Here is a 13,812-nt window from a genome sequence, read left to right as displayed (position 1 = left end):
GTGGGAGGACGGTTCGTGAAGCTGTGGAAGTTAACGGTCTTAGGCCGTTGATACTCCGGAAAGCTGGCTGACATTAATCGGGGCTCGGGCCCTTCGGCGGGCAGTGTGGCAGGTGCTGATGACAGAACAGGTCTGTGTAGCGGCACTTTTTCCTCCCTTGAACTTTCTTGCCCCTCGGTTGTGCGCGAAAAACCGCTGAGGTACGGTTTGGTTTGACGGTTGGGAAGCTCCGGGGCGGAGCGGGGGGGGGGGCGGGACCGGACAGGATTTGTCCTGAGGGAAGGAAAAGAACTTGATTTTCGGGATGGCGCGCTGAGGGGGTGGTTCAGGGTGGTTCCCACCTCCTGTCTCGGAGAGCCGCGGTTCTGTGCTTTTGAGATTTGGCGGCTTTTTGAGTACTTTGTGCTGACTTTCTGAGAGAAGTAGTTCGTTTTCCGTGCGTTCGCTGCCTCAGCGAAGGTGTGTTGGGCGGGGGGGCGGGGCGCGGAGCGAGGAACTACCGAGACTTTGAGACTTTATATAGAATTTTGAGTTTAAAGAACTGATGAACTAGCGAGTTGATTCGTTGGAACATTTTTTTTTGAGATTGAAACGTTGATTTTGAGGCTTTGTTGGTAACCTCGTTTGATCAATGACCGTGCAGTCTTCCTGGTTTATTTTATATAGAATATATATCTATATAAACGCCGAGGCAAAAGAAAATAAAGGCATGATTGTTTGATAACTTCGTTAGTGATCGCTTCGTTCCCTCCTCTCGCTCTCCCCAAATTAGGACTGCTCTAGAGTTTTAAACTGCGTTAATACTTACAAACAGTGATTTTACAAGCAGTTTTTCTTCATGGCGTTCCATAAAAACAGGGCATGGGCTCGATTCAGTGCTGGGTGATGGGATTCAGTTTGGGCGGCATTATCTTCCATCGGGCAACTTTGTGGTCGGTTAAGTTCGATACGGACAGTAGAGTAGTGGTCGGGTGAAACGCTATTTTCAGCCTTAACATTTTCAGTCAGTTGATGAGATAAGTGAATGCTTTGGAACCTTGGAAGCTGAATCTTCAAATGACTTTTTTGAAAAATGCCTTTGAAATGCCTTTTAAAAAGCCTTTGAAATGCCTTTAAAAATGCCTTTTAAAAAGCCTTTTTAAAAATCAGATGGCTTCTTGTTCTTATGTTATCAAGAGTTTGGGTTTTCTGTGGTAAAATACAAATGAGCTTCATTTTAAGTAAACTCATTTTGCGGGATTTTGAGTTTAATGAGTTATTTTAATTAGTTTTGCATAATCCAGTCATGATTGGGCTCTAAGAAATTGTTGCAGAAACTTTTTTATGAAAAGAAGGGAAAGGAACTAAAATTGATGCTGTGCTTGCTGTGAACCAGACATGATTCTCAGTGCTTAACTGTATAATTTGGTCTTACACAGCTCTGTGAAGTAGAAATTATTCCAACTTCACGAGTTTAGAAATTGAGGCACAGAGAGGTTAAATACCTGCTTGAAGCAAAATAGCAAAATTTGCAATTTGGATATGGATTAAAGTATTTTTAAAGTCCAGTTCTTTGCATTATGTCCTGGTGTTTAAAATTTGTTTACCAGAAATGGTTGTATATCTGCAGTATACAGGTGCAATGTGAATGAAAATTACATGTTTTGACCCTGAGTATTTATTGTCCGTGTGCTCCATGACAGATAGTTCTGTTGGGAGGAGGTTATGAATACCCGAATAATGAAATAACAGTTGCGAACAGTGGGTGCCTTTGCTATGCCGGTCGTGATGGTGAGCGCTTGACGTGTATTAATTCATTTAATCCTCATAACTCTGTGTGAGGTCTGTACTATTATCGCCATTTTACAGATTAAAAAAAAAAAAAGCACAGGGAAGTCACGTAACTGATAAGTGGAGGAGCTGGGATCTAAAACCGAGGTATTCTGGCCCCAAACCTAAGGTCTTTAGGCTGTTTGATGTTTCCTTTTCTGTAACGATGACCTCAAAAGCATTACTGTGTGAGTGTTCTGGTACTTTGGGGAAAGCAGTGTCACTTTTGGACGGGATGACTTAGCACCTTTGCTTTGTGGAGATGGAACTTGAGTTGAGCTTTGAAGTTGAATAGGTTTTCCTAGGTGGAGAACCAGCAGGGTATTTTGTGGGTAGAGGTCATGACAGGAGTGAGAGGTTCAAAGAGTGCAACATTGGTGATTTAGAAATGTGCCACAGAGGTAGAAATGTCTGGAGTCTAGTCGTGGATTCAATATCTGCTGCATCTATGTCTAACTATAGCCAAGTTTGGGCTGCAGTGTAATTATCCAGTAGAGAATTGTCTGATTTTAAGAGTCTATAACGGTGGTGGCAAACTTTGTCTATAAAAGGCCAGAAAGTAAATATTTTAGGCTAAGAACAAGGGAACAAGTGGTAAAAGGTGATCTCACTTGAGGGTGTGGAGACTTCTGACTGTGTAAGGACCATGGAGGCTATTGTAGGAGTTCGGGTTTTATTTTAATAATGTTAGAGAAGGGATTCCAGGTGGTTTTAATAATGAGTAAGTAAAGCCCATTGATTCTGGAGCCAAACTGCACCAGTTACTAGCTATGAGATCTGGATAAATTATTTAAACTTGCTTAGCCTCAATTTTCTCTTAAGAAAAATGGGGATAAAATAACAGAGCCTGCCCCACAAGGTTGTCAGGAATACTAATGAGTTAACAAGTGCTTAGAACCTTGCCTGGCACAGGGTCGGCTATAAAATCTGTTTGGTATCACTATCTGTACCTTGTGGTATATTCTAAATTTTCTATAGTAAAACATATGTAATGAAAAATTACACATATAAAATATCAAACAAAATTGTTAGAAATACAATGAGATTATAGGAAATACTATCAGAGTTGGGAAATTTGAATTCAATATTCTTACCCCTTGAGAGTTCAGGTAGAGGTGCGAGACTGCTCCACAGTGTTCTTCGTCAGATATCTGTTAACTGGGGACTGCTTACGTAGATCATGGCCCATCTGCAAGATAGAAAACGAGAAACTTGTTAGAGTGACTACAGTATATCTAAAGGTATTGGTTTGGGAAGACTTATCCCACTATTGATTATTTTTGCCTGTTTTTGAGGTTTAGATCAATGGAATCATATAGTATGTTCTCTTTTGGTCTGACTTTTATGCATGTTTATGGTTGTGAGATTCTCCTCATGTGTAGCAAGAGTTGGTTCGTTCTCATTGCTCTGTAGGCTTCCTTTGTATGAAAACACAACAGTTTCATTATTTATTATTAGTCTTATAATCAGAATAAAACAAATGATTTAAAAAACAAAAATTGAAGTTATACCTGAAATTGGAGGTTTTGGGGTGTTTTTTTGTTTGTTTTTTGTTTTTTGTTTTTTGTTTTGAGAGAGAGAGCCTAAGTGTTGGGGGGGGGAGAGAAAGAAAGAGAATTTTTTTTTAATTTTAAAGATTTAGTTATCTGAAGGAGAGAGACAGACAGCACTAGCAGGGGGAGGGGCAATGCACGAGAAGCCCAAGCAGACACAGGACTCAAGTCTCACAACTCTGAGATCATGACCTGAACTGAAACCAAGGGTCCAACACTCAACTGAGTGAGCCATCCAAGTGCCCCTCAGTGCCTTGCGAAAAGCAGTTAGGAATTGTGCTCTCTTGTTCATTTTTTCCAGCATTTACTCTGTAGCCTTTCAGTTGTAAAGTATTTACTTCACAATTTAGAATTTATGCGTGATCTTGATCCTTATATCTAGGTGTGACAACATAGCTCTTCAGTTTTTAAAGGTTTATTCTAAGTCACTCCTGGAAGAGTTACTCTAAAATTCAGCCAAGACTCTGGTTTAGTTTGAGTTGGCATTTGGAGAACATAGCCCTGTTAAGTTGATGATGGTAATGTGCGAAGTTAACTTTTTTATGTCTTGCTTTTTAGGAGTAGGTGGTTTACCAGCCCTGGGTGACCAGGCAGTTTCACAAATAAACCCACCAGCAAGTTTAAATACAAGTAGGGCCCACTCCGAGGAGGTGGAATGCTGCTGTTGCTCAAAAAAGATGTCTAGCGGCTCCAGTGAAGCTGATGTGGTTTGTATTTCAAATAAATCTGTTTTTGTTCTTTTCACTGTGCTCTATTTCTTTTCTAAATGGAATTTAATTTCATTGAGTGGAATTCAGAAATAACTTCATGAGCTTTGACAGTGGTCTATAAAGCTGTGACAAACATTCATGTACAAGTTTTTTGTGAACTAGCATTTCTATCAGGTAAATACTCAGGAGCTGCTCTGCTAGCTCATAGGGTTAATTTAAGTAACTCTATGAAAATCTTGCCAAACAGTGATGTTTGTTTGTTTGATTGTGTTTGATTGTGCTGTTGTACAATTCTGTCACATTCTGCTGTTTCTTGATTCCTGAAGGGGTAAGTAAAAATATAGATTATTAAACTATATATAATTTGGCTTACCAGAAAAAGCATTTCTTTACTTAAATAAGGATGTGGGTGTTAATGCCACCTAAGTGCTGTGGGCAATTCTCTGAACTTCTGTCAGCCCCAGTATCTTTTCATTTTTGGACATAATGTTAACTGCCTACTGAGAATTGCTTTCTGACATAAGTATGTGAAAGAAGTTTGAAAAGCATAAGGCACTATACATGTTGGCATTTACCAACTTGTATAGCGTTGGCATATACCAATATACATGGTAATAGAACTAATCTATAGCCCTTTCCATATTGTTTTGGTTATGCTTTTTGAAACAAAGACTACATAGCTTCTGTCTTTCTTTTAACATTATTCCTATAGTTTATAATTCATTCTTAGAACACTGTATTTAAATGAAATCTAATGCTTATTTGTTGTATATTCATTTATTTATAAACTGTCCTATCAAAAAAGTTTTAAGGTGATTAATTTATCAAGAAAAGTAGATGCTTAAGTGTTTCTTCTTCTGTCCACAGAGTGGCACTGTTGGATTATTTAAAAATCAAAAGCCATGTAACCTGTTTCCTTGTTCATGGTTAAAAATACTTAGGTTTGCAGCAGTTCTGGTGCCAGATTCCTAGACTAGTCTTTCAACCCTGAGTTACACAAGAGGTTAAGCTCAATGGTATCTTAAATGTAAATGATATCTTCAATGATCCCTTAAGTTCAGATGATGAGAAAACAGTTTTGCAAGTACATCTTTTCATGTAGTCATAGTATTTACAGTGGACAAACGTCCTTTGATATTCACCAATAGTTTTTGGAGCATCTTAAAAGTGAAATTGAAGTCCTCAGTTTTTCTTTCAGTTCTATCTTTCATCTTTCCTTTTAATTTGTTAATACATCTTCCTTAGATAAGAACACGAATACCTGCTTATGATGATGATAACACTGTTCTTTATGCATATGAACCAAATACTGCATATGTCAATAATGTAAGTAATGTTAATTGCCACTTGCCAGATATATTAACACTTAACCATTTTAAAGAAAAAGGTTTAAGTTCTTCATATACTGTGGAGTTCCTCTAAACTCATACCCAGGTCTCTCCTGAACTTGTTTGCTTCCTTTCATTAGACAGTAACCATATAACCATTTTACTTCCCTTTTCCTTAGGTAGTAGGAAGTTCAGAGCAGTTTATACTCATTTTTAGTACAAAATTTGAAACCTAGGTCCTTCTGATATAATAAATTTTTATTTCCTCTCTCAATTAGCAGTTGTCATTTTCATTTTCGTATTAATGTGACTTTATTTTGTTTCTGCTTGAGATTAAGACTTCTGGATCCTTTTGAAAAGTTGGTGACAAATAAAAACAATTTAAATAGATAAATGTAAAGTGTTTTTTTCCTCCTGGTGTTGAATTTGGCTCTTATAAAAGTAAAGCATTAACTACCTAACTTTTAAAATATTAGCAGGAAACTGTGATGTCTGACACATCCTACAATGAAGAACAACAAAAAACTATTATGGATGTCCTCAATCATTGTCAGGTACAAAATTCTGTTTCTCAAATCTAGTTTACTGAAATACTAAGTTAAAATTCCCTTTATCTCATGTAAAAGTATACAATTAATTGAAATTTTGCTATATTAAATTACCTAACATTATCCCTTCATTGTAATAATTTTTAATAATTTATAGTTAGAATAGCACCTCCAGGTGAAAATTTTGAAATACCAATATGTACGTTTTATAGCTTTGTTTTAAAAGCCATTAACTGAAGAAATGTATGTTATATTATTTGATATTGAATAATTTTCCTTACAAAATCTTTGAAAGAAATTGATATAGAAAAAAATTAGTATGTGTCTAAATACATTGTTGAGATTTCTCAATTGAAAAAATGGCAGCATACTGTTGTTTTTTAAAGAGTATACCTTATGTAGTTTTGAGGGGATTTTGTAAAAGTGAGCATGCTGGTAGAGATTGATGGGGGTAATCATCAAGGATTTTGTGAGCTGCATCCTCTAGAGGTAATGGAAGTTTATTTTTTAAAAAGTAGTTGTTAACATACAAAGTTTGTTGGATTAAGATGAGCTACCCCACCTAAGTAAAGCGTGTTTAGGTGAGTCTTTATCACTGTTACTGAGAGCAGAAGTGGACTGCTTCAAAGGAACATAGCAGGTCTTTGGGGAAGGAGGTACGGAGGGTGGGCAGTGAAAGGGGGGGGTTTCTGATTTCCAGCGGGGCCATTCCCGGCCTGCCTCATGTACGCACCCACGACCCCTGGGCTGCCACTGCTCTGCCAGGGCCTTCTTTCTGAGCGATGGTGCAAGATGTGGTGAGCTAGAACGTGGAGGAGGGGAAGGGCCCAGTGTCCCATCACAGCCCCAAAACAGACCATCGGGGATCCTCCCCGTTTCTCCCGGTGTGCGAGCTCTCTCCTTTCTTCAACCCCTTCCCTTACCGGGCTAGACCGGTCGCTGTACACTTCCATCTTTTCTTCTTCTGTCCTTGCCCAGTGTCCTCTTCAGGAAGAGTCCAGCCCTGTGCAGGCTGGGAAGCAGAGGGGGCGCCTGCCGGGATCCCTCACTGTCCCGTGGCCCTTCGCCAGCACTCTGGTCAGCTCCCTCTCCGTCCCCCACAAGCTCCGGAGGGCCCGGCCCTCGCTTCTTATTTCAGGAAGGCCAAGGTGGGGTGGAGCGTGAGGCCCAAATCCCTCTGAGTCGCAATTCCTCTCCCCACAGCCAGCCACTAGGCTGGGATCTGTCCTTCGGGCATCTCCCTCTATAAGGCGAAGGCGGTGCTGTTTTCTGCCTCTGAGCCTCTTTCCCTGTGCCAGGACGCTTCCCTTCGTCCGTGGCCACCTCCTGGCCCTTCGGCTTCCGCCTCTGTCACTCTCCGCATCCCCTCCCACAGCTTCCCCTCCGCTTGGGGCCTCCCATCCCTCTTTCTGTCACGCCTTCTCTCTCCTTCCCTTAAGACACCCAGCTCTTTGAACGTCATTTATGTTCACTGTCTACACATCTGACTTCTGTGTTCTCTCTGGGTATTTTGAATCTACTGTTCCTTCTGCCCTCTCTGCCCTTCCATGCATCTTTACCTGGTGAACACCGTCTCGTCTTTTAATCCTCAGTGGGGACAGCTCCTCTGACAACACTGCCACGACTGGTAGCCTGGGTTAGGTCTTCCTGTTCTGTGCACACGTGGCCTCCCATTCTTACCTGTGTCATAGCCATCAGAGTCACAACAATAATATAACTATTGATGGATGGTTGAGCACTACTGGGAGCGTTGTCATGTAGTATTGTTGTTAGGATGGGAATACTAACACACCACAGCGCCTAGCTTTGTCCTTGAGAGAACTCTGAGGTTCTCATCTGGATTCTATACATGAGGAAATTAAGGCACAGAGAAGTTAAGTGACTCACCCAAGGTCACACAGCTGATAAGCTGCAGAACGCTAGTCCTTGCACCCAGGCGTGTTCCCCTAAAGCCTGCACGGTTCACCTCGGTGCTGTCCGTCATTGGGTCACTTGATCATGCACCAGAACCACCTAGAGGGCTCGTGAAAGCAGATCGCTGCCCCTGCTCTCAGAGTTCCCGATTTAGCAGGTGTGATGTGGGTGATGGGGCATTTCCGACAAGCCAGTAGGAGACATTGATGCTACTGGTCCAAGACCACACTTTGAAAACCACTGCTTTTAGGCTGCCCATCACTTTATTGAAATCCTCTCTCCCCGACTCACCTGGCTTTTCCTTAGGGCAGGCTCTCGTTGTTTTCCTTTCTGTCCACAGTCCCAGCACCTAGCAAAGCAGTTCCAAGAGGTAGTAAGTAGGCCCTCAATAAATGTTTGAGTGAATGAATAAGGAAATGGTCCTGGCCTCCTGCTTAAGTGTATTTTTGGCCTGAATAAAATTTCTGTGTATTTGAAAAATTCTCAGGTTTTTTTTTAGCCACATACCTGGTTGGCCAATAGGGAACATATACTGGAAGATTTTATAAGGTTAATTGTTGATTACCTTTGAAATACTTTGAAGCCAAAAGTCACGTCTGTTCTATTTGGCTCACTGTTCTTTCCAGCACAGGATGCCCACTGCCTCTGAATTCTCACCATGGTTATATGGAAAGAGGCTCTTCGGCCTTTTTAGCAGATTTGAAGCTTTCTTTCCTAAAATAGCCCCTTCCTTGATATAAAACGACTCCATCATAAATATGGTGGCTTATAAGAATGGTGGTACATTTACTTTCCAGTATTAAAGCTTTTTAAAATGCCCGCATGGCCTGGAGTTGTGAGTAGGAGGTTGGGCTCCTTATCTCCATCAGCTCCGCTCTGTGTCACCAAAACCAGGCATCTGGTTCTGACAGCTTGAGAACTGTTCTTTGTTTCTAGCAGTCAAAATTTGGCTTATTGGTATTCTTATGTTACTTTTAGAATAGAAACTATTAATAGCTTATATTGTAATAGGTCATCTATGATGCTATTCAAAACCTGGATAAGAAATTTGATGTCATTCATGGAAAAGTTTCAAAAATCCACCGTTTTCGTGTGAAATCACTGTGGCAGAATCGCGTGAGTATTAACAAAGATATTTTCACAACTGCAATAGACCTCTTGCTTCTAAAGATGCCATTGAGTTAGAAATGAGAGAGAACTATTAACTATGAGATTAGCAAGGCCAAATGATTCTTGCTGTAGCAGCAGATGGGAGACTGAAACTTGTTGGGAAAATGCTTAAGTTTAGGTTTGAGAAGTGTATGACAATGAATAGTTTTACGTTTATAAACACAATGTATAAAATTCAGTTAAAATGTAGGGTTGAAGAGGAACAAAAATCATATAATCAAAATAGAGCATATATATTTAGTAATGTAAAGCAGTATTTCCTGAAAAAAGATTTATATTTACTACTTACTTTATTTCCTTTTTTACTCACTGACAGTTAGTTTATGCTGGGTTTGTGTCATTTCAGAAGCCACTTGGATATGCTTATAAAAATTATAATTACCTGCTTTCCAGAAAGATCAGATTGCAGAAAATGAGGAAGAAGGAACCTCCTTCTTCATTCTCTTACCCTGAAAGTTATAGCCCAACTATGCCGGTGGAAAGGCCCCCAAATGATTCCCCGAGCAATCCTATAGGATCACCCTACCATTCAGAGGTGGGGTCCCCAGAACGGGATCCAGAGTCATACCTCCAGGAGCAGGAGCCGAATCTGAGCCAGAGTCCAACACTTCCCTCCGCGTATTCATCACATTCATACCAGCCATATTTCACACCTGATGATCCGATTCAGGGCTCCTCTACTATTGTGCCCTACTATCCCAGCCCAGGGCCCAATAGCAGCCACATGTTCTCACCTACTCGAGCTTGTACAGTAGCACCCGGATCCATTCTGGGTCAAGGTGAGCCCAGTCCGACGCATAACCCTGAGATGATGACTTACCCAGCTCTAATGGAAAATAAGTGCCTCGGCCATACTGCCTCATCTCTTTGTATCCCGCCCAACTTTGGTGAGTGTGAAATGACACATGACAAGTAGCACTATTTGATCTATAATCCTCAACGTCCTTGATGCAAGGGCATTTCTCCCTACCTAACATCTTTTCTTTTGGGATGATGATCAGGTCAAGTTTGATTTGTCTTTTTCCCCCATTGAAGCTACAAGTTCACCAATTGGAACTGAGCCAGGTATCCTAAAACAAAGCTTCTCGGATGACCCTTCAACCTGGTCTGTGGAGGAAGTGATCCAGTTTCTGAAACAAACAGATCCTCAGACACTCAACCCCATCGCTGACCTTTTCAGGCAACATGTAATGTATATTTTGATTTGGTTTTCCTGCCATAATGCATGCTTCTTTCTTTCTTTCTTTCTTTCTTTCTTTCTTTCTTTCTTTCTTTCAGTAAGCTCTACACCCAGTGGGAGGCTTGAACTCACAACCCCAAGGTCAAGAGTGGCATGCTGTAGGACTGAGCCAGCCAGGTGCCCGTGCCATAATGCTTTTGAATGACCTCTGTGCAGGCCCTTCAGTTGGGTACCGATTAGTGTGGATGGTGGGGGAACCCTAGCAACCGATTTTCCATATGTGAGAAAGGTTACTTGGCCCAAAGTTAGCTCCTTAAATGGTAGAGGCTGGATTTAAATAGGAACAGTGTGACAGGTTGTCCTCTTTGTTATGATGCCCAATGAAGCCAGCAACTGATCCCGTTTGGCTCAGTTCTGTTAACCTTACATGGTTGTTGATGGTTTGGGGTGCTGATAGCCTCATGCCGTTTGCAAAGTAACATCATGGGTTACTTTTTTTATAAGTTCTAATTATTTTTTTAAAGATTTTATTTATTTATTTGACAGAGAGAAATCACAAGTAGATGGAGAGGCAGGCAGAGAGAGAGGGAAGCAGGCTCCCTACTGAGCAGAGAGCCCGATGCGGGACTCGATCCCAGGACCCTGAGATCATGACCTGAGCCGAAGGCAGCGGCTTAACCCACTGAGCCACCCAGGCGCCCTATAAGTTCTAATTTTTATTGTACTTAGTAGGAAAAGTACAGAAAGTGCCTGACAAAGGCAGCACTGTAAGGGTTTCAGGTCTTTTCAGACAGTACAGTTTTATTTTTAGACCAGAACTTGTAAAAACGAAGTAATATGTTTCAGCAGCATCAGTCAGACTATTAGTAAAGAACTTGAGGAGGATGCCTTGTGACTATGAAGTCATATTTTTGTAGTGTTTCCTGATGAATAAAATTAGTAGCCATACCCTCTTTAATATGGCAAGAAAATAGTTTTTAAGCATTTAATCAACTTCAGACAGCTAACTGATTAGCTTTCAACATCAAGACAGCACTCTATAGCACGTGTACAGTTCGTATGGATGCTAACACCCTCATATTCCAAGCTGTTCTAAGATAACTAATGGCCATCTGAAATCCATTTCTACCATTCACAGTTTTTACTCTGTCATAGATATGCAGTATTTTATTCAACACAATATTTAAAGGTAGGTAGTTTGATGCTTAGGACATTTTTAAGATTTTAGGTTAGGGGCATCTGGGTGGCTCAGTTGGTTAAGTGTCTTCCTTCGGCTCAGGTCATGATCCCAGGGTCCTGGGATCAAGCCTTGTGTCTGGCTCCCCTTCTTGCTCTCCCTCTGCCCCCCCTTACTTTGTGCTTACCCTCTCTCTCTCAAATAAATATATACGTTTTTAAAAAGATACTAGGTTAAATTTTCTTCCTAAAATTCAAGGTAAATTTATAAATGATCAAACCATGCTTCATTGTACAAATTATATTTTTAATAGTTTCCTTCAAGCAGGTGTATACTCAGAGAATATACATCTGGAAGGAGCTGCTCTATTATTGGTATCACATGTTCATATAATATGAAGAAAGGACCATTCTGATAAAATGTGAACCTATCAACTAATCACTGTCCTCTCCTTCTGTCTGTAGGACATTGACGGAAAGGCTCTGCTACTGCTTAAGAGTGACATGATGATTAAGTACATGGGGCTGAAGCTGGGGACAGCCGTGAAGTTGTGCCACTACATTGATAGGCTTAAAGAAGAAAAATTCTTTGTCAACTGAAAACATGTTTGTGTCAATTTAGCTCTATCTTCATTCAGGGGAGACCAGTGCCATCTTGGTGTAAAATCATTTTTCTGCCCTTAGAAGTTTTTGTTGTGTAGAAGGTTCTTCTAAAACTATGTTCTGTCTAGAATTTCAGAACTCCACTATAGTCTGGTCTACTCTTTCAGAAGCCATTTAACATGTGAGTGTTAGAAGTTTGTTAGATTGGGAGATTTTTCTTTATATCTTTTTATTATTTTTATTGCATAGTTTACAATTTTACTTCACATAGGAAACAGAAACACCTCTAATTTCTGTTCATCTTTATCTAAGGAACCAAAACAGCTGAATTCCAAAGAGAAAATATCAGGGCCTGAAAAGCTCTCTAATAAATCCATGGATTTTCCTTAGAAGAAAACTTAAAGATGCAACTATAGATAGCATCTTTCTAAAATCTTTTATGTTTGTTACTGCAAGCTTCTATTCATGTTCTACCAGCTTCCCAAAAGGGAAAGTCATATAAAGTATTTTCCTTTCTATTATTATTTCTATATATGTTGTATTTGTTTCTATTTAAAGAGAAAAAGGCAACCTTACAAGCTTTCTTAAAGTATTTTTACCAATTTTTAGATAAATTGTTAGAACGGTCATTTTATGCAAGAGATACTTAGTTTACAACTTAACATATTTTACCTAAGCTTGGACATTTCACTAGGCACTCATTGTTCCCATCTCTCTATAAAGATGCCTATGTCCAAATTTTTGAAAGATAAATTTTTATTTTCTGTGTTCATAATGATACTGTTTCATATTTATATTTTATTCTATATCTGAAGTATACATACAAGTAAGTCTTCTTTTTGAATTTAAGGATAGCACTTTGCACTTCACAGAGGTAAAGATGAACTATATCCAGTGAGATGTTTTTATTCTGCTAAAAATATTCACATCATCTGCCATCACTAGTACCTCTCAGCTGACTCTTCAGCATTTCCATACAGGGAAGCTCTCTGTCCTGTGCAATGTTTCTAGTTCATTTGCTTTCTGAGCCATTTATCCTACTAAACTTTGAAAACTATATTAGCTCTGATTTGTCATTTTGGAATTTATTTTAAGAATTAGAAAATTAGAATGTTTAAGTGAAACCTGTTCATTGTTTTCTTATTTATTACCTTGTTATGTTATATAACATTTGATATAATATTTATAAGCTGTGAGAATTGGTGCTAAGTGTATTAGCCATTTGTTATAAATGCCAATAAAATGTTCACCAGGGGCAAAAATATACATCTTCCTTTTCAAAAACCAAGTGTGCTTTATAAACAAATGCAATTCTTTACTGGGCATATGTGACTTAAAAGCATCTTGTTAAAAGGTGCTTTTATTTATGTTACTCATTTATGTTGTTTCTTGTAAGACAAGATTCTATTTTAAACTTGATCTTCTCAAATTGTGTGAAGATGCTGTGCCCAGTTGAACAGTCCTCAGGTGTTTATATGAATACTATGTTTTACAGTTTTCAGATTTTAAAATACAATAAAGTTTTAAAACCACAATAATGTCAAAGCCTCAGATTTGATTTTGTTTGCTTTCACTACATGACATTAATGTACGAATGTATTAGAGTTGATAAAGAAACGCTATACCAAGCTTGTGGTTGTCTACGTGCACGTCCAGATAGTCGAGTGTCAACACTTGCCCTCATTCTACAGGTAAGCAGGTCGCTAGCAGCGAAGGGCTGATCTCCTGTAGGACCTTAAACGAGCCCCCAGGGGAGCAGCACGAAGTTCCATCCACGAGCTGTGTCTGTGCTCAGCACTTGCCGCTCGCAGTGGTACTGAG

The 13,812-nt window shown here is 39.7% G+C and overlaps 1 protein-coding gene across 4 annotated transcripts; it reads left to right on the top strand.

Annotated features, from left to right (window-relative positions):
* The first annotated feature begins 66 nt into the window (after positions 1–66).
* SCML1 (Scm polycomb group protein like 1) lies at positions 67–13,526 on the top strand. Of its 4 annotated transcripts, none has more exons than XM_044234789.1 (8): positions 67–130; positions 3,921–4,069; positions 5,318–5,398; positions 5,877–5,954; positions 8,874–8,978; positions 9,379–9,919; positions 10,068–10,219; positions 11,854–13,526. In XM_044234789.1, the coding sequence occupies exons 2-8, from the start codon at positions 4,040–4,042 to the stop codon at positions 11,986–11,988; spliced, it is 1,122 nt and encodes a 373-aa protein (XP_044090724.1). In that variant the 5' UTR covers positions 67–130; positions 3,921–4,039; the 3' UTR covers positions 11,989–13,526. The 4 variants fall into 4 exon arrangements, with proteins under 4 accessions (XP_044090724.1, XP_044090725.1, XP_044090722.1 ...); XM_044234790.1 differs by lacking the exon at positions 67–130 and adding an exon at positions 441–459; XM_044234787.1 differs by lacking the exon at positions 67–130 and having other exon boundaries at positions 3,433–4,069.
* Positions 13,527–13,812: the final 286 nt, after the last annotated feature.

Source organism: Neovison vison, chromosome X (assembly GCF_020171115.1).
Source record: "Neovison vison isolate M4711 chromosome X, ASM_NN_V1, whole genome shotgun sequence".
NCBI lineage: Eukaryota > Metazoa > Chordata > Mammalia > Carnivora > Mustelidae > Neogale > Neogale vison.
This window is presented reverse-complemented; position numbering and strand designations above follow the sequence as displayed.

Bases quoted from the DNA above. Each gene is read 5' to 3' on its own strand.
- SCML1 (XM_044234787.1), top strand. From the start codon at position 3,875: ATGATGGTAATGTGCGAAGTTAACTTTTTTATGTCTTGCTTTTTAGGA. The intron at 8,979-9,378 runs GTGAGTATTAAC...GTGTCATTTCAG, and splicing joins AATCACTGTGGCAGAATCGC to AAGCCACTTGGATATGCTTA. The intron at 10,220-11,853 runs GTAATGTATATT...TTCTGTCTGTAG, and splicing joins CTGACCTTTTCAGGCAACAT to GACATTGACGGAAAGGCTCT.